This window comes from Tasmannia lanceolata, unplaced genomic scaffold, assembly GCF_043159265.1.
Source record: "Tasmannia lanceolata isolate RefF3 unplaced genomic scaffold, GAP_Taslan_0.1 ptg000007l, whole genome shotgun sequence".
Taxonomy (NCBI): Eukaryota; Viridiplantae; Streptophyta; class Magnoliopsida; order Canellales; family Winteraceae; genus Tasmannia; species Tasmannia lanceolata.
The window spans coordinates 12,118,874-12,139,956 of NW_027518684.1; the positions used below are offsets into that span (position 1 = coordinate 12,118,874).

Here is a 21,083-nt window from a genome sequence, read left to right on the forward strand (position 1 = left end):
CTACATTGGTTTTGTTGTAGCGGTGCTTCTCCATGAATGAGTCAAACTTCTTGTACCACTGTCTTGGTGCCTGGTTGACCCCGTATAAACTCTTCTTTAGTCTACACACGAGATGCTCTTTTCCTTTGGTTTTGAAACCTTCGGGCTGCTCCATGTAAAGCTCCTCATCAAGATCATCATGTAAGAAAGTTGTCTTTACGTCTAGTTGTCCGACCTCCAGATTCAAGCTGGCTGCCAATCCAAGTCGTCCCTTTTGTCGTTTCTCTCAGGTGTCAATTAAATTATGGGTAAATTGTCGATGGGAGACACACAAAAATTAGAATTGCCAATGGGGGACACAATTTTGAAAAAATGTTAGAGAGTGACGAAATGGGGGCTATTAAGTCTGTAAAAGGGGGTTATCAACCCTCTAAATGGGCTTATCAAACTCTCAAAAGGGGGTTATCAACCCTTTTTAACATTTTTTCAAAATTGTGACCCCCATTGACAATTCCAGCTTTTTCGTGGGGCACATTCTGATTGTTGGTCTCTCCCATCAGTTTTACTCTTGGTTACCATATCCGCGTGCCCTCTTCATTTATTTTCTTATGCACGTGTCAAATAAAATATTTCGTCTTTTAGAAAAAAGGATTTCTGTATTGGTAGAAGTCCTCTATCACAAAAATATCCCGAAGAAAAATTCAAGTCCGTGTATATAATACTCTTGGAATAGGGGTGTCAGTTTGGGCTCGAGCTCGGCTCGAATCCTTAACGAGCCGAGCCCGAGCTAGGCCAGGCTCAGCTCAGCTCGGCTCGGCTTGGCTCGTTAAGGCTCGTTAAGAATTTATTATACTTAAATATATATTATATACACCATATATATTATATTTATAATTTTATAAGTTATAACCCTAAATCCCTTAAATTATTTAATTTGAATCATTTGATTGTACAAGACAGGTCCAAAAAATCCCAAAATATGTAGAATTTTGGGGCCCAATTGGCCCATTAACGAGCTCGGTAAGGCTCGCGAGCCTAACCGAGCCGAGCCAACCCCGTGGAACAATCTAAATAATATTAAACATCCAAATGCAAGGAGAACAAAATGAATTTTTGTTTCTGCTATAATAACACCCTAAACGTATAAAGGTTTATGAACCATTTACATGTTGGGAATTTGGCGGAAAGCCATTTCACCTGCTTACTTTTGCAGGAGTTGCAGAGTAAACTGACTATTTCATCTTCACTTAGTAATAGAAGAGAACCAGAACCAATTGTTATTCTTCTGATTACTGTTGGATAGTATAGCCTAGTACTAATTATACTCTTACATTGACATAAACTTTCTAAGACATCATAAATTTTGATTTCATAATTCCAACAAAAATATGGTTGTTCTTGTCAACTCATTAATGATGTAATGATATATGAAGTACACAAAGATTTTCTTTGGTAGAGAGTGTATCTTTTTGTCCACCGAAAAAAGAACACCGTCAGCTATTTCTTTTCTGATTATATCATGAGCTGGAAGTGGTGATGCCATCATACAACTTCGCTTGCAGTGCTCTCCAATACGGTCATCTGCCTTTCTTGATGTATTTCACTTCTGCCTTCTTCCTTGTTTTTACCCCAAAGAACAATGTAGAGGCCACACACTAACAATACAGCCCCACAAACACTGCCAAAAAACAACAAAATCATATAGAAAATTTTTGATGATTTATTTAGAGGATGTTTGGCAACAATGAAAAATTGTTTCATGGAATATTAGTGTGGTCACTTGTGAGATGTGTGTGGAGAAGGAGAGATTTGAGAGGGTGGGAGTGAAAGGTGCATGAAAAGAGCCTAAAGGTGCCCTCTCAAGTCTCTCTCCATCCCACCTCAGCTCGTAGCTATTTTACAATTGGGCCTATGAATATTGAAAGAGCTAGTTAATCTAAAGTACCTTCCAAGAGTAATCACTTCGCCTAAGAGAAACATAGACAAAATGATGTTAATAACCAAGGACAATGGAGTGAACATTGCTAAGAAAACCGGGCCCTTCTTTTCAATGATCCATGCCTGTAAATAGAACGTTATGCTGGTGACCACGATCCCCTGTCAACAACAATTATATTAAATTCTGCCTAAATAAGTTTGTTGAAAATTGGTACTAAATGAAACTATCTTCAATCTCTTATAGATTGCAGATTTTCCTTATAATAAACCCTAAACTAGGAGTCCCAGTGAAATCACTGCATTACCATCAAAATTGGTTCTTATCTGTAAATAGGGTTGTTTTACATTGAAAATTGCATTCTAGATAGAGGTGCCCTCCTAAGATTAGTATTCATACTTTTATTCATCTTACTTGTAGCATTGTCTATTGACCCGTTTAAGGTAAAAATATAAGAAATAGGAGGAATGCTAAATTGATGTGCACCCTTGAAAAAATCATCTACAAGGGTGCTCTCATTAGACCATCTCAGCAAAGTGCATTTATTTTACAGAAAATTTTATATTTGAAGGAATAATAAGTGAACTTTGCTGGGATGGTGCAATGGACATGTAAATTGTTTTTTGTAAGGGTGCTCTTCAGTTTATCGGGATGAAGATTTCTTTTTCTCTAGATTAATCCATAGCGGATTTATTATAGTGACATACACAATATGCGACGGCGAGAAGTCCAACATCGAAACCGAGCTTCCATCGAGAAAAGTTGTGCTCAAAGGCAATGGCCACGAAAAAGGACTGGATGGTGCTAAGAAAACACTGCATTGCGGTGAAGAGGAGCTTCGAAGGATATTCTTTCAAAACTCGACCCTGTGTATAAAAAAATAGCACACCATATTCATTACACCAAAAGCTTATATGATTCTTCACTGTAAAAAAATAGAGACCAAAAGGTCTTAGTGCCTCTTCTGATGCCATTAAAATTCGTCTTTATTTGAGATGATATTTTCACTCCCCCTGCATTATGCATGCGCTCCCCTTACAACGTGATTTGACGTGAAAAGTGAGCAACTTTGACGCTTTTTGACATTAAATCACGTTATAAAGGGGGTGCATGCATAATGCAGGAGGAGTGACAATATCCTCGCCCTAAGATTATTTAAACTAAACAAGGCATATCTTTAGTAATCCAGACCGTTGATCTGATAAGTCATGACATAGAGACCCAATGGGTCCTCGTCATTAGCAGTATTGAGACATGCAAAAATCAACAACTAAAAGATAAAAAACATATTTTTTTAGCATGCTTGGCCAATGGCCTAGAATCATCTGATGAGGTTGAGATCAAGGGCAATTGGCCATAAAAAAATCAAGATCCGTGGACACAAAAAGTAGGATGGCAACATTATCCATGGACACAAAAAGTAGGATCCGTAGAGAAAGGGGGTGCGTGGGACTTGGCGAGACGTTCTTCTTTCGAAGCGTTTTGCCGAGAGAGAAAAGGTGTCCTTCTTGGCTGGGGGTGTTTCCTTTCAAATGACAATTGCCGCTTCCAAATTTGTGTATTGGGATCCGACACAGATTCGATTGGTCGGATTTTGCAAACCCCCCCAAAAAGTAGGATCCGTAGATTCGATAATTTTTATTAAATAAAAATAAAAAATTTAAATTTAAATAATATATACACATAAAAACTTTAAGGATTGAGATTGAGAAATAAATGTTTTTATTAAGAGAGGAGTCGATGGAAATATACATGATTTGCATTTTAAAAGAGAAAACCATGTTCTAGATTCATGAAAATCAGGATTCATGCGGGACACTGCTACGACAAGAATCTAGATGTGTCCCACACGAATCTATGTCCAATTCTTGACACAGATTCCGCATAGGGGGTAAAGAATCCACGCAACACAGCCTATGAATCGTGTATCATTGGGACATCTAGACTTTGATTGATTTTTCATTTCCTACTTTATTTAATGCAATTGTGCTTGCCTTTTTTCTAGTATATATGACTGAAAGAAGTTACCTGTAACACCGTCCATAAAGACCATAATATGTTGGCAGCAAGGAAGATGAATGATCCGGTTATCCAAGTCTTATTCGAATGTTGGCTGCCTTTATGTGCAACAGAATTATGATGGCTCCATGAAAGTAAACGAGGGCCCTTGTAAAAAGCATAATTCATTGCTCCGCCCAAGCACACTACTATACCCACAACCTTGGTTGTCCCAGACACGCTCCTCAGCTTCACAACTTCCATCCTGTGGGAAATATATCCCCCAAACATGAACAAAAGATATCAATTAAGTGGGTGTAAAATTTGTTTTACTAAAAACTTACGTCCAAAGAAATAGATGGGAAAATCTGAATTGTACACATACCGTATAATTCAATACGGTTATGGTGTGAGCATTAGGCTGCAACACACACAATCATGCATATACTTACATGCACACATAAAGTTGTGCATAGGAAGAATGTTTAAAAACTTGTACATTCTGCTATCTACAGACATGCTTTCCATTATTAACATTCTCTAAACTAACATCCTAGAGTAATCATAATCACATGATCTCTCTTACTTGATAAGATACTGAGGGTTATCAACAAGCTTATGAATTCAAAGCTATTTAGCTAGTTGGCAAGGGTCTAATAGATATTTGCAAGTCATGGAGATTTAGTCCCTACGTAAGGCAACCAAAAAGGATACATTCTAAGAATAAAATCACCATGTTTTAAAGTAAAAACACACTACATACCTCAATAAAACAGCCAAGAGGAAGGTTGTAGCAGGAAGGGTATTAAAGGATGCAGCTCCTAATGTTGATGAAGTGTAACGGAGGCCAACACCAAATAAATTCAAAGCACCAGTAATCCTACAATTTAAAATTATTAGATTTGCAAGGAAAACTGAACGTTTTCCTTAGAAATTACAAACAACAAGAGGGGTGATCAATTGAAATCCATTGAAATATTGAGCAAATAATATTTCTATGGCCTGGTGAGGAGATTTGTCCCTCAACCATGAGATTGGAGGTACCAGCTTAAAAAAAGAAAAGAAAAAGGGCAGCCCAGTGCAGAAGGCTCCAGAAAGATTCCAATTAAAGTTGGTATCACACGGGATAACCTACCCAAATAATGAAAGCATGAACATCTTCAGGAATACAGCCGGTGACACTTTCAGAGCGTCTTTCCTAGACAATCACAATCCCCAGACACCAAGAGGTTTTTATCAAGCAACAATGCGCCAATAGGGTCATGGAATCATTCATAGTGACCCACTAAAATAAAACTAATGAAAAAAGAAGTCAAAAAGAAAGGAGTTCGCTAAACTGAAGGGTGCCGGCCTTGCAAAAAAGGGTGAAAGAGCACCCCAATTGGCTATAAATCACAAAAATGCATTTAATGCTCTTTAACTTTCAGGCATCATAAATGCATGATGGTGATTTATAACCAATGGGGGCGCCCTTTCCTTTCACCCCATTTTTGCAAGGGCGCCCCTCAGTTTAGAATTCCTCACAAAAAATGAAGTTCCCTTCAATAATTTACCCTTTAAATATAATGGCAATGGGCACTAAGACTACAGTGGCGGTCGCTTGTCTATAGAAAACGAACACAAAGCTGTTCATGCCGTGATTCAGTGCAACCTTCATGAGCAGAAACATGACCCCATAAATGGCCTGGACAAGGATGACTACCAGATAAGGCTGCATCCCCTCCATCGAAAGACTCGAGGAAGGACTCTGGAAAACACAAGTTGTTAAAAAGGTAAAGATGGAGAACCACATCACATGGGATTCGAAAGCTGTATATACTTATAGGGAAATGTTATCAGCACAACCATATTTTCATAAAAAATAAAGAAAATGGACGTGATCATTTGAATTTGCTTGCATATAACAAATTTATGAAATCAAACTAAAGCATTAATATAAAAAAATGTTACATGCCTAATCGGCCGTAACAGAGATAAACAAAAAGAAAATAGAAATGAGGGGGAGAGAGGTTGACCGGGTTCAAATTCGAGAGGAACCATGACTCTCCTACAAAGTTTCCTTTTCTATAAAATTCTCTTCTTTTTCATTCCATTAGATAACGGTCCTTCAAATACAAAAGGCTATTTGGTAATTAAACAATACAACCACTACTTAAAAACTATACTAACCGACTGACACAACACTACAACACATAACACCACTACTTTGTCACCACATGCATAAACTTACCCATTACAGACCCATTAGCATAAAACACATTGCAAAACAACCAACAACAATACTACAACACATCATACCTAACCACAAACCACTAACTCCACTATGCACGTTTCTTGAAATCTACTGGCACAATTACAGATGTATCAAAAAACTTCTTACCTTTAACACGAACTACCTTAGGAGGACACCAGGAAAAGGTAGTAGTAGCAACCATTTTTTAGCGACCCAATTAAAAAGAGGTCGCTAATAGTACTAATTGTGACCCATTTTCTAATGTCGTCTCCACAAATTAAAAAGATACTTTTTTATTTGCGACGACTCCAACAATGGGTCGCTGATAGTTGTATTAGCGACGAGTTGCTTAATAGTAGGTACTACTTGGTTGCAACAAGTGACGACGAATTTAAAATTAGGGTCGCAAATAACACTTTTAACGATGACAAATGGTTGGGCCGTTATAAGTGTATTACGGACGGTTTTTGATGGGGTAGCTAATAAGTGGATGCAAAAAGTGCATATTTTGGCGCCCAAAATTGCCGCCTTTTGGCGCAAGAGTATTAACGACGAATTTAAAATTAGCATGCAAACGAGCATATAATTTCTCATATATTTTAAGTTTCCCACCTTAGAAGATGGAATTTGAATGAAATCAGGTGGCGCCTAAATTTTCATCCAACCACCCAAATCAGAGGCTATGATATTTGAATACAACAAAAGCAACCCCTCTCTCTCTCTCTCTCTCCCTTGGGTTTCTTTCACTGCTTTTTTGCATTTTTTTTATTAGAAAAAAAGCCGTAGAGGGGGAAGGGTTCTCTTCCTCGACACGTAACCAACAAGGGCGCCTTCTCTCCCTCGACATCGACCACTGATTTTGGGGTTTTTAGGTGGGGATTTCCCTCTCACTCTCCCATCCCATCGTTATCTCCTTTTCCCTCTTTCTCTCTTATTTTTTAATGTTTGAGATTTTAATGAGGTTCTTTTTTTGCAGGTTAGGGTATCCATTTAAATCATTTTCCCTCTTTCTCTCTCATTTTTTAGTGTATAAGATTCTAGTGGTGTTTTTTTTTGCAGGTTAGGGCTTTTCCCTTTTACAGGTTAGTCTATCGATTTAAACCATTTCTCTCTTTCTCTCTCATTTTTTTTAGTGTACACGAGATTCTTATGTTTTTTTTTTGGCAGTTAGGGCTTCTTTCTGTAGCAGGTTAGGGTATCCATTTAAATCCTTTTCCCTCTAAACCTTTTTCACAAATTCACTCTTTCTCTCCCTTTTTCTCTCTTTTTTTCTTGATGGTTTTTTTTTTTAGTTTCTGTTTTGGGCAGAGAGGGGAGATGATGCTGATTTTCTTCTGCTGATGTTGTTGGGAGGCCTCCATATTACCATCGGATATCTGAGGGATTTGGGCTTTTTTAGGTGGTCATCTCACAATAGGTTGCAGATGAGGTAAAGCACTCCTCCCTTGTAGTTCTTTGCAATATGCAACATATCACCCCTTTGAACTCCATTAAATATGAACCATTGCCACTCTTCAAAGATTTCTATGGCCTGGGTTATATGTGGTAGGTGTATCCTTTTCAAAGTAAATGGATAACACGTTTGAAATGAGCTGCTTCCTCTAATTAACTACATTTGCATTATGAAACATGTTGTTGTGCTTTTTTGTGCTTTGTTTAGCATTCTTAAACATACTGCTATGCTTTTTGTTGATATCCCTCTAGAAAGTCAGAATCTCCTCAGTAAAGATATATTTGACAGAGTTGGGTTTGTGAGGTGGGTTTGTGGGTTTGCAATTTGGGGATTTATATCCGAATAAACATATTTTTGATATTGGGAGTGATGTTAAATTAGAAAAAGGGAATCAACAATGACAAAAAGAGAATCGATTTTGGTTTTATGTCAATCAGACCTTGCTTTTGCTTACCAAGGCCCTGTTTCTTTTGCATTTGGGAAATGAATTTGAGTCAAAACACATTATTGGAGTCAAAATTATGTTTAAGCCATGTTTGTTTTGAATTTTGACAACTGTTTGTGAGCCCAAAACACACACACACACATTAAATTCATGGTCAATTTGGATGCATATCACGTTAGAATAGGGTCTGTGAACTACCTCTATTGCTTATGGTTTGGGCTTTCTCACGTCATTAGATTGCTAATCAAGTTCATGGTGGTTGGATCATACCCATGATCCAAGTCCCTAAACTCCATCTATAAATAATCAGAGAACCCCTTTTTCTTTTTGTCCTTTTTGGGAATTATATCAGCACAACCATGTCTTGCCACATGCACGGTTCTAGTTTGTCTTTTTAATTGGTGAGGAATGCTATTAGCCAAATCATGTTTTGCTAGTTGCATGGCTCCAGCTTATCTTTTCTTTCTACTTAGCTTGTAAGAGCCTGTTTGGAACTATAATAACCCTTTTGACAATTCTTTATACATTAAAAGATAAGCTGCCTTGGTGGTAGTATCAAAACATGGTAGTGTTAATATCATTTCCCACCTCAGCCCAACCATGTTTTGATAGTTGTATTGATGTCACAACATGGGAGTGTTAATATCAAAACATGGTAGTATTGATGTCATTTCTCTATCCAACCCAACCATGTTATGATATTTGTATTGATGTCACAACATATGAGTGTTAATATCAAAACATGCTAATATTGATAATTCTTACAGAAACTATAGGGATCATTTGTTGGGCTTTGAATACTGATATGCAAGATAGGTTAGTGCAAATGTCAAAATATGATGGTGCTGATATAATTTCCCTAGTTTTTTTTATGCTTGGATATGGGCACTATCATATTTGGGAATTATAATAACTCTGCCCATCAATGTGCTTCTTTTATTATCTGTTTCTTGATTTTAATTCATAATTTTAGACAGAGGAAGAGAAGATCTAATAGTCATGCAGCTTGCTAAGAGTAGGGATGTAAACGACCCGAGCCGAGCCGAGCTTGGCCAAGCTCGGCTCGACTCGTTAAGCTCAAAAGCTCGGCTCGGGCTCGAACCAGGCTCGGCTCGCGAGCCTTACCGAGCTCGGGTTATATTAAGTTCACACCCCTCATCTTCCCTGGACAGCCCTATCTAGTGTAATTTGACTACTTTTTTTACACTATTGGGGGTGGTCCAAGTAACAAATGGGGTTCCAAAAATGAAGTGACATATTTTGCCTCCCCCTTTCACTACCTGGATAACCCTTTTAGTGTATATATTAATATATAATATATATATATTTAAATATATTAAATTCTTAACGAGCCGAGCCGAGCCGAGCCTGGCCTAAATCGGGCTCGGCTCGTTAAGCTTAACGAGCCTGGCAAGCCGGCTCGGCTCGGCTCGTTAAGGATTCGAGCCGAGCTCGAGCGAGCTTCCGAGCCCGAGCCAAAATTGACACCCTTAGCTAAGAGCGATAGATGGAAGAGATGTTCCGGGTGAAAGAGATATGTTTAAAAGAGCCTGTCAACATATTACCTACAGGTTAGTCGTTGTTGGGTATTTTTTAATGTGATCACATTTGCTTTCTTTTATTCACAAGTTATTTATTTTTAGTACAAATGCTTTTATCTCTTTTCATTTCATTTGCACAAATTGTTTTGTTCTGTGGCTTTAACAAGTGGCTACTACACGTATGAACTGATGTTATTTTTAGCTCTATTTTACTCGCATTTTTTTGCAGTCAACAACTTGGCAAAGAGAAAATGTTGATGGTGGAGAAGATGGTGACAGAGAAGATGATGATGAAAAAGATGTTAATGGAGAAGATGAGGATGAGGAGTACTAGAACTCATAATGTATATACATGAATAATGACATTTTTTTTTTTTTTTGGAGTTTTAACAGGTGTTGGGTGTATGGACATGGCTACAATTAATTTTTTTACTTTAATATTGAACGTATGTAATGAGTATGGATATTTTCATAAGTTTTGATATATGTCATTTCAATTTTAATATTGAATGTGTGTTATGACTGGATATTTTGATATATATTGTACAGGTGTAGGTGCAACAGGATAATAAAATAAAATTTCTAAAAAAAAATCTTAAAATTGAGTATTAGCTACCCAATTAATTTGGTTGCTAAAAAGATCTAATTATTAGTAGCGACACAATATGTTGGTCGCTAGTAGAGTTTTAGCATCCCGGATTTATTCTTATCGCTAATAATCACTATTAGTGACCAACATATTACGTTGCTAATGCTTGATTTGGTTGTCTTTTTTGGTTGCCTATAAACCTTTAGCTACAGTTGTATGATGTCATTAGCAACGGTTTGATGAGTTGCTAATGGGAAACATTTAGTGACGCTCATGTTAATTTGGGTCGTTAGAGACTATTAGCGACGGCATTTTTAGTATTAGCAACCCAATTTAGTGAGGGAGACTAATAGCAATGTTTCTTGTAGTGGGAGCACCAAATAAATGTTGGAATTATTAATTCAACAAGTGGGGCCCACCCCCAAGTGTTTTTTTTTTATTTGCACATTGAAGGGTTGCTTGTGTTTACGTGTTTTATTTTCTAGCTAGTATTTGAGGTATCTAGAAGTCTTTTCTCTAGAAGACTTATCTCTAGTTCTTTAATAGTTTATGTAGTCTTCAAATAGATGTTTTAGAGTCCAAGAACAATAAGGATGGAAGTTCATAAAGAGTACGACGTGTGGGTCTTTTTTAAGACAGTGAGTGAAGAAACTCTATATATACGTTTGAGTGTTTTTGACGTGAATAGAGAATGAATAAAAAAGTAGCGTTTTTCTTCTTTCAACAAGCCTCTTCTATCCTTCTTTGTTTTTTATTATTTGAAGTTCTTAAAATTCCTACAATAAAGGTGTATTTTCCACGATGATTCGCCAAAGAATTGGGTCTGTTGGAGAGCTTCCAATGGATCACAACAAGTCCCCTCTTGATAAGCCCATGGATGCTATGATTCCCCCGAAGCCCCCTGACCCCGGATTCAACATCCTTATGAAGGGAAAGATGTCAACGTTTCTCCAACAAAAGTCGGGGAAGAAATTGTCGAACCAACAATAAGCAAACCCAGACTTGGTTCAGGATCTGGAAAAAAGAAGAAAAAGAAACAATCTGATCTAAGAGGAAATCACAAACCGACCCAGATTGAAAAACGAGCACCATCTCCACCAGTAATGGTAGATTTTATAACCCAGAAGATCGCGGAGGAACGCTCGATTGACCCAAACCAGGGTGTCCGGAGGTTGAAGACGAGGGCTGAACAGGAAAGTGGCAAATCCTCGAGCCCAACGAACCCTAGAGTTGCCATCCTAGATCTGCACCGAAAAGACTCTTTTCAGCCTAATGCAGTGGAAAAGTAAAAAAAAAGTGTCCCTCAGAAGCAGGCATTGAATGTGGAGTCTTTGCTGGGGACTTCCTGCCCAAAATCCTAATCTGATCTCTGAGCGGGAAGAAAACAGTTTGCCCCATCAGAAATGATTGCCAAAAAGAACGTAGACAAAGTAAGCCTTCTAGCTCTCTATTCGAAAATAAAGACATCAAAACTTCTCTCAAGCTTGATTTCGTGGAGGATGAAGAAGAAGATAACTCTAAAATGGAATTTGAAGATGGAGAACTGGAGGAAAACGATAAGAGATGGCAGACATCTCTCATAGGCTACTTTCTCGGAAAGAGAGGCCGTACTTCCCAGCTTTAGCTTTGAGAGATCACCTCTCTCGGCCATGGAAGTTACATGTTCAACTTACATGGGGCTTTTTTCCTGTTTAAATTCAACAACTGTGAGGATTGTGAAAGAATTCTAGAGGGTAACAGCTACAGTTATGGAGGACTCCTGACATTGCATTGGAAAAATTATCTCTCTCTACAGTGCCGATTTTGGTGAGATATCCTGGATTGCACTTGCGTTTTTGGTCTGCCCATTGTTTGAGCAAAATTACAAGATAGATCGGTAAACCATTATACATGGATACTCCTCTGAGGCCCGTAGACTGAGTTACGCGAGAGTTTGTGTTGAAGTAGATGCAGGTGTGGATCTCCCAAATCATATTGATATCAAGACCTCTTTGGGAAATTATCACCAAGAAATAGAATATGAATGGCGGCCCTCCTCATGTACGGAATGTAAGTCTTTTAATCATTCAAACTCCATGTGTCCTAAAAGTCTCCCAATGAAGAATGAAAAAAATCCAGAGGAAGGAATGGCGACCGGTTATAAGGAAAGAATCAATCCACATGGAAGACGCAAAAGACAAGGAAGAGAAAGACCAAATAGAAGAAGCTACGGAAATTAGCAAAATCACAACCATGAATGGGGATCCATCTATCACGGGAAAAGGAAAGGCTGATGCTGGCGTCGTTAAATCGTCCAACCCATACTCTGTTCTGGATCAAATCCGGCTCCACCCATCCACCACTATCAATAGCTTCAGCATCCTTGATGCCTGGACCCTGAAGTTGAGGATGTGGATGAAGATGGTGAGGCACAGGAAAAGAAAAATGAGGATGAAAATGGGCAATGCAGAACAAGTTGCTCACAAGAAAATTTGGCCAAAACGATCACAAAGAGCTCAATACACCCCTTCCAAATTAGCTGATTATGAAATTCTAAAGTATTGAGCATTTGATCTCTTAGGCTCAGTATTTGTTACTCATATGTGCCGAGGCCGAGCCTTGGTTTTCCCTAACTCATATGTTCCGAGTTAGTGTTGGTTTTTGTGCTTTTATCGTACCATCTTCCTCCTTATCTAATAAATTGGTAGGGGTCCCCGTTAAACCCCAGCTTACCCATAAAAAAATAAAATAAAATAAAAAAAGAAAGAAGAAAGAATCGGGTATGTTGAAAGAGAAGGAAAAATGGTTGTGAAATGAGTTTTTTTTTATGATTAAGCTGGGATTAGGCAGGACCCCTACCAAATATCATTGATAAGAAAAAGAAAATTACAAATGGGGGCACTAAGGCCAACAGGAAGGGGCTAATCGCCCAACAACAAAAACAGCAAACAGAAAATTACCAAAATTAAGGATACATCAGTTATGTGCGATAGTAGATCTTTCCCTCTCTGTCTTCCTGGAGGATCTCAAGAAGGGGCTGAGGGATTTGGTCAAGTGTATGATGGTTCCGTTTCAGACACAATCCCTCTTGGAGAGGAAGTCAGCAGCTCTATTCCCTTCTCTCCAAGAGTGAGAAATGTGCCATTTTCTGAACAGCGAGAGGGCCACAGAAAGCTTTTCTATCAAGTTTTTTCTTTTTCCAAGGAGTTTTGGTTCTATCTTTGACAACATCTACAGCAAATTTTGAGTCAGACTCGGTCCAAATCTGATCAAGACCCATCACTCTAGCCATGACAACACCTTTTTCAATCGCTAGCATCTCCAACTCGTAAATTGGTTCAGATTCTACATTAACAGATAACATGGCCTGAACAATTCCAACACTGTTTCTGATGATGCACCAAGCCCCCCCCCCCCAATCATCATTTAAGGACGCATCTGTATTAAGTTTAGGTTCTCCTTCAACTGGTTTGTCCCAGGTGCATCATTTGGAGGTGCAGAGTTGCCCAAAGAATCTGTATCCGAAGTTTTTGGCAATTGTGGTGTCCCTTTCAGTGTGCTCACTACTCAGCTGAAGGCTGTTTACCTTTTCTCTTGTGGTCAAGAGTATGTCATTTAGGATATACTTCTTATGGGTTGATTTTTGTGCAAAAATTCTAGCATTTCTTTCAGCCCAGATTTTATGGACAGCCACAGTGAAGGCGAACTTGATGGTGATTGCAGGATGGCTGTCGCCCAAGAAACGCTCTCTGACCCATTTTTCTTCTTCCGTGATACTTTTGAGAGGTTTTCTCCTAATGCCAATTCTCCAAAGGATGGATCGCCAGAGCCATGCAGAGAAACTACATTGGAAGAAGATATGGTTAATGCTTTCTGGTTCAGCCTTGCAAAGGATACAAGTAGAGTCAACTTGTAGACTCATAGCAATTAGGCGATCCTTAGTGCTGAGCTTGTTTTGGAGGGCCTTCCAAACAGTTGATGAAAACATAGGAACAAAGCATTTCATCCAGACTGTTTTTGCCCAAGGGACCTTCGGGGAGTGATCACGGATAGTATTCCATCCACTCTTAGTTGAGTAGCTTCCATCAATAGTAGGCATCCAGATTGGAATGTTGCCTGATTCACTTGTAAATAGTGTTTCCATGAGAAAGTTTGTTTCTTCGGAGAGAGATGGATTATCTAGACAAGGGTGCCAAGTTCCGTTGCTATAGATCTGGGATAGCCAGGTGATTGAGCTTAGGGAACTGTCAGTGCAATTTCTGGGTATGAGATGGGCAAGAGTTCCTTTTGGATGCCACGGCTGATTCCAAAAATCAATGTTCTTGCTATCCCCAATCTGGTCGTGAGATGAGTTGTTGTAAAAATAAGCAAGTTCTCTGCACACCCCCACTTCCAAACCATGTAAAAGATTCTATGGGGATTCGTGCCTTCTTCGTATTTTCTTGTGCACGTGTAAGAGAATTTACAAGAGAAGGATACCTATAACACTAGCCATAAACACCATGATACATTGCCAGTGAACATGAGGAAGGATCCTGTGATACTTGATGGACATGGCTTCCTTGACGTGAAATAGAATGAAGATTGCTCAAGGGTTTTAAATGACGGCCAGCTTATAGAGAGCAACAATCACTGCACCGGCCAAGCACACTGCAGTACCTGCAACTTTTGCTTTCCCGGACACCTTCTTCAGCATCACAAATTTCATCCTGTAATAATCATTTCCCCACACATGAAGAAATGAGTGGACGTTCAGTTTTTCTTAGGAAGTAACCAGAAGGGGTGGAAATATTCATGCTGTCTCTCTCTAACAGAATCATGTAGATAATTATCTCTCCCCATCTTAAGGAATATATGTTTATGTGTAACAACCAATTACTTCACAAGCATAACTAAGCTGTGGCAATAGCTCTGATTCCATGTGAAACCAATTATAATACAAGCTTTAAGCTGTTAAAATTGGTGTTATTTAATCATCTATACTTCAATGGTAATAATATGTATGCACCTCAACAAAACAGCCAAGACGAAGGTGATGACAGGGATGGTAATTTGTTGACGCCTGAGCTACCTCAGAGGGATCCTCAATCTAATCTCACTGAGGCCCACAAGGCCTAGGGCCCAAGTTTAAATGTCCAAAAAACAATTGCAGTCCATGATTTTGGGGTATCTTGTGGGTTAAAACTGAATTTACTCAGAGCTTTAAAAATAGCAAACCATACATGGTTGGAAAGATCTACTAGTCTACTTTCCAAAGCAACAAACGGTTCATGAACCGGAGTTCCGTGGAGTGAGTTATGGCTATTTTTCTGAGAAGGGTTGAAGCTGCCTGCAACATACGAATATCAGCAGTTTTGGGTTTCTTTTTGCCTGCAGTCCAGCCCATTAATCTAAACTTTTTTGCTATGATTTAAGTTAATTTTGAAGTTATATTTATGCTCTATCAAGTCCCAAAGACCCCCATTAAGTTTAGTTAAAAAGCCTTATAAGTTAGTCAAAGTAATCTACCTTTCCACTCCCTTTTCTCTAGGAACTTGTATTGTCAGGCTAGGAAATGTTGTTCAAGCCTTTGGAAATGCACCTATGGCTGGAGGGTTGTTCCATGCCTGCTTAAATGATTATTTGGGCTGTAGAGAAGGAACTTTTGCAGAGAATTTGAATAAAGTTTAGCCTTTGGCTTTTGAAAAAGAAGGATTTCTTCTTGCTTTATTTGCTCTTATCCCTTTGGTGAATTCCTTTGGGTGGCAAGTTGCTTCATCTCAGTTTTTCACTTGTGTTTCCTCTTCTCTTCTCCATTTGTTTGGTGTCATTTGTGATTGCAGCTGTCGAATAGTTTCTGAGTCCAAAACTGGTTATTGGACTCAAAATTATGTTTTATTTTGATTCCAATAATCAATTTGGACTCCCAATCGGTTATCAAAACCCGAAAACCAAGAGTACGTGCCTAAAAGACCCATGACCTAAAATCTCAAAACTTCCTCACCAGAATCCCAATTAAAAAAAGCAGAGCATATCTGTGCATAATTTACCCACATAATGCAAGCATAAACATCTTCATGAAGACTACGAAAGATAGATGTGGAGCCTCTTTTCTGAACATAAAAAACACGACGTTCATGTTTTCATCCCTGGTGAAATACCATACAAAAAAAAAGAAAAAAAAAATGATCAATTTACCTTTCGAATATAATAGCAAAGGGCAGTAAGGAGAGGGTGGCAGCTGCTTGTCTGTAGAAGATGAACACCAAGTTGTTCATACCACTGTTCATTGCAGCCTTGTTGAGTATAAACATGCCCGCATAAATGAATCGTATAAGAATAATAGCCAGATAGAGCTTCATTGTATCCATCACTCTTCACTATGACCTTTGCTTTACCGTTGCAACATGAAATTTATATGGCCTAAAAAGTTCACGAACTATACAAAGCTCAAGTTTGGCTCGTTTATTTGACGAGCCTAATTTTTGGGCTTGGGTTCGGCTCGTTTAGTAAACGAACGAGCCCGAGCCGAGCTTTTAATGAGCCGAACCCAAACATGTTCGTGATCTGACTCAGTTCATTTGCAACCCTAGTAGCTACGCTATGAATAGCACAATGAAAGACACGTAGATGCTTTAGGCTTAAAATATTGGGTTTTAATGTTACAAACGGCTTTATTCATGTTTGGCAACAATGAAAGTAAATTTCATGGAATCCCTCTTAAACCAGGGTGAGAGGGAATCATTGAGGTCAGTGAGATTTCATAGGGCAGCGAGTGAGGAGAGGATGAGATGGGATTCGAAATTAAGGAAAAAAAAATCTCTGTTCAGAATAGATATTTCTTTTTCCTTGTTTTCCAGTCCTTCCCATCAAATCTCACTCATCGCCCCTGCAAATCTCTATCTCTCTACCACCTTATGTGGCTCTTTCTCGCATTAGGTAAACAGAGGTTCCATGTGAAAACAACCAATTACTCTAAAAGCTTAAGTTGTTAGAGTTGGTGCTATTTAATCATTTTATACTTCAAAACTCTCCTCAAATTTTAGCTTGTTTTGAAATGGTAAAAATTTATGAAAATGAAGCAGCCATGACCAAGGGCCCAAGGCAGTCATGGGGCTAGAGACACAAAGCATAAAGAACAACGGAACATCAATAGAGACTCCTCAAGGAGGAAGAAAATAAATTAAACAAACAAAAAAAAAAAACTCTAAGCCCGATCTAGTTACTCGTGCTCGAGCAAGGTGACCCGTATCTTCATTCCCCGATCTTCTAACGTGATGAGATCTAACACTACCCTCAATCCAATTCGAGATCTCATCAACAAACACTAAAAATCTCCAAGGGCGAGCGAATTGGCCTTCCAACCATCTAATGACATTTGGAGAACACTCCGCTCACGTGTGGCCCCTCTTTTTGGTTTGGCCGTACATGTGGATTTTCATTAACAAGGGGTTGTTGGGTTTTGAAACCAGCACATGCCGTGAGGCAATAGCTCTGACAACATGTGAAATCAACCAATTGCTCTAAAAGCTTAAAAGGTTATAAATGGTGTTATTTAATCATTTAATACTTCAACAATTGAAATTATTTTTCTTGGTTGCCAAACATACCCTTAAGGGCATAGTTGTTCGCCATGAAAATTTATTCTATGGAATATTCATGGCCCTGTGAAAGAAGAGCTGACAAGAGTGGGAGAGGTATGAGTTGCGACAATGGAAGGAGCACGAGAACTTCCTAAAAAACAGTGAAAAAATACTCTATTTCAAATTGGGTTTTTTCTCCAGTTTTACGGGAGCTTTCCGGAGCTTTTCATGCTCCCCTCACCTCCCACCTGTTGGAAAAATAATTCAAACGGTGTTACCTTATGGGGCCAATCAAGCACATCCAAATTTAGAGTTTTGTCTTTATCCAAATTTGGTTTTTAAAGACTAGTCCAAATTAGAAGCTATTATAAAGTCGGTTGTGTGAGTCCTTTTTATCTAATCTGTGTTTGTTCTCATCCTAAGAAAGAGTTGTGCTCGTAGGTAGAGTTTGATTAGAAGGTGAAGACTAGAAACGTATGGATTTTATATTACGATTGAGTAGTACTGTATTGGCTATTTAAAACGTCAGTTCGGGCTATGTTGTGTGAATGAATATAAATAAATAAAAAAGTGCCGTTGGCTTCTTCTCAGTAAGCCTCCTCTATTATTCTTTGTTTTTCATTTTTAGTTCTTAAAAATTCCTACACCACCAACTCATTTCTTTCCCTCTAAGCCCATCTCTCACAAAACATGATCTAAGTTTTATAGCATCACAGAGATAAAAAATGATTAGGAGAAGGAAATTTAGGGCATGTTAATAAACTTTCTTCTCCGAGTTTATTGTTAACTCGATTTATCTATAGGGCTATTTGGTTTGCAGATAGTGGAGAAGGAAGAAATAGTGAAATACCCACTAGAACTCTCACCATAGAAAATGGAGATGAGAAACAGTAGTTGCTCCCATGACAGTTTTTTTCTATTTAGTTAAGCTCGAAATCTGGAATCCATTGTTTCCCAATTCTCGTTTTAAATGCACATCAAAACAATGATTGATGGAGGTTGCGTTAAAGGGTTTAGGGGTACTATTGTCCTTACGAAAGTTAATTTTTTTTTCGCCTAAAAGTGTGGCTGCGTTAAAGGGTTTAGGGGTACTATGGTCCTCATGAGAGTAAGTTGAGTATGTTTTGCGTTAAAGAGTTCTCAACGTGGAAGAATCTTACTCGCACGGTAGAATTGCGGAGCAATGTCCTACTCAACGATGAGGAGCGAAGTTTTGCTCGCTTTATATGGTGTGAGCTGAGCTCGTATATTCTAGTATTTTTCAAAAAAAGATTGCATGCCCCACCACAGGATGATCCAAACCATCCATTTGATGGGTTTCACATCATAAAAGATTTTCATGCAGATTCATGCCTAATGCTACTTTTGGTTGTTTGGAGTGGCTCGGAGAGTAGTGGAATAGGAAGTCAAAGGGAAGAGACAAGAATTTTTATTTTCTTAGAATTACCTTGGAAAATTATGTAGTAGTGTTTGGTTGCGTGGCAAATAATGGGAGAGTAGGAGAAAAAGTAAGGGTGGTCATTACTAATATAAGGAGAGAGGAGAGAGAGAGAGAGAGCATCATTCCCTAGAAAGTTCAACCATAATTCTTTCCTTTTGGAATAAGGGGACAAGAAAGAGACAAGCAATCATCACATGAGAGAAATCCAAGGGAATCAATGTCCAATGCATTTTGGCAACCAAACTTGGAATAGCATGCCAAATCCAAACCAAATTCCGACGGCTGCCGAGCTTTTGTGCAACCAAAGAGATTTTCTAAAGGGGAATGTTATCAGTACAATCATATTTTGATATTTGCACAAGGGAACCCAGCTCTCTTCTATACTTTAATTGGCTTGGGAAATGTAATAACCTTTTGACAACTCTTTAACTACTGAAAGAGAGATGGTTTGTGAAACTATCAAATATTATTGTGGTGGTGTCATTTTCCTTAATAAAGTGTAAGTCACTTAAAATAACATTAGGGACTAACAACCTTTACCGAAGACTCATGTTCTTATTCCTTTTACAGACTTGATATGTCCCTCTCTCGGAAGTAGGAATACGGGATTTCGTTTGAAAAAGAAAGACGATGTCTGTTTGATGTGACACTTGTACAAGAAGACAAGATAGTGAGCTCGCATGGCCACAAAATGCAAAAAATCAAGAGAAAATCCTAAACAAAATGTCAATTTTACCGAAGTCTTTATATTTTAGAAGTGTTTTCCTAAAACTGGCGAAGAGGTACGATGTTAAAGTGTGGTGTAGAGGTCAGGTACATGTCCAATACGCACCTAAATTGTTCTATCACCTCTAAAGCTTTTGGCGTATAGGTCAGGTACCTAACAAAGCAATACAATATATTGCCCTTTTGGAGAAAAAAATGACAAAATGTACCAAACATTTCTGCTGATTAAGGACAAATTAGACAGTTGGCTGATAGTTTCTATGTTCTTCCAAAAAACCCACCAAATGAATCCTAATTTCCTACTCGGTGAGAATTTATAGTAGTTTACAAGAACTGTACATGTTAAATGGAAAAAAAAGGGCTGTGATCATTTGAATTTGCCTGCATTTAACAAGTATATAAAATCAATGTAAAGAGTTAATGGGAAAAAAAATACTCACCTTTACAATAACAAGATCTAGTTTTGGAGGGGCACCAAATAAACCTTGTGTTGTTCAGGGGAAGGGGAAATGGCCGTGAGAGGGGAGACTTGTGATATGAGTGGGAAACGTTTGAAAATGAAGTATTAATGCCTTAACATGGATTGCAATTTTGGAAATACCGTTTTGAAACAGGCAAGAGACTGTGATAGGCATTGCACCCTCTTCACGATAAATGTGAATTTATAGAGGGGGTGATGGGTAAATATGAAATTATGAATACTTTGGTAATAGCCTTTCAGATTTTTGAAGGGTCAGGTCAACTGGCTAAAAAGGAAAAAGTAACCTTTCAGTTTAAATTCAGTAGCCTCTCAGATTTTTGAGGGGTCAAATGGCTAAAATCGAAAACCAAGCACTTCTTAAATGCCCTCTTAAAGGAAAAAGTAGAATCTGATATAGGCATGTTTTTACCAGGTTGCCACCAAAGATATTCATGATCCTAACTTTAAATGCCATCTTAAATGGGATTTCACCAATGCAGGCGCCCTTTGCCTCTTCTTTTTTTATTACTGTTGTTATTATTCTGATTACTGTTGGATAGTATAGCCTAGTACTAATTATACTCTAGATAAATACATTGACATAAACATTCTATGACATCTTAAATTTTGATTTGATAATTCCAACGAAAATATGGTTTTTCTTGTCAACTCATTAATGATGTAATGATACATGAAGTATACAAAGATTTTCTTTGGTAGAGAGTGTATCTTTTTGTCCAC

The 21,083-nt window shown here is 38.3% G+C and overlaps 1 protein-coding gene and 1 long non-coding RNA gene across 3 annotated transcripts; one reads left to right on the forward strand and one right to left on the reverse strand.

Moving 5' to 3' along the window:
• Positions 1-1,107: 1,107 nt before the first annotated feature.
• Positions 1,108-16,503, reverse strand: LOC143881913 (WAT1-related protein At5g64700-like). The gene is made up of 7 exons (XM_077385255.1): positions 16,331-16,503; positions 16,183-16,245; positions 4,677-4,793; positions 3,944-4,178; positions 2,623-2,781; positions 1,925-2,076; positions 1,108-1,657 (listed from the first exon to the last, which is right to left on the reverse strand). Exons 1-7 carry the CDS (start codon positions 16,501-16,503, stop codon positions 1,522-1,524), a joined length of 1,035 nt encoding a protein of 344 aa, XP_077241370.1. The 3' UTR covers positions 1,108-1,521.
• Positions 6,774-10,095, forward strand: LOC143881916 (uncharacterized). 2 transcript variants are annotated; one of them, XR_013252041.1, is made up of 5 exons: positions 6,774-7,018; positions 7,123-7,228; positions 7,314-7,335; positions 7,439-7,575; positions 9,815-10,095. It is a non-coding gene; the product is annotated as an uncharacterized LOC143881916 (long non-coding RNA). The 2 variants fall into 2 exon arrangements; XR_013252040.1 differs by having other exon boundaries at positions 7,123-7,575.
• Positions 16,504-21,083: the final 4,580 nt, after the last annotated feature.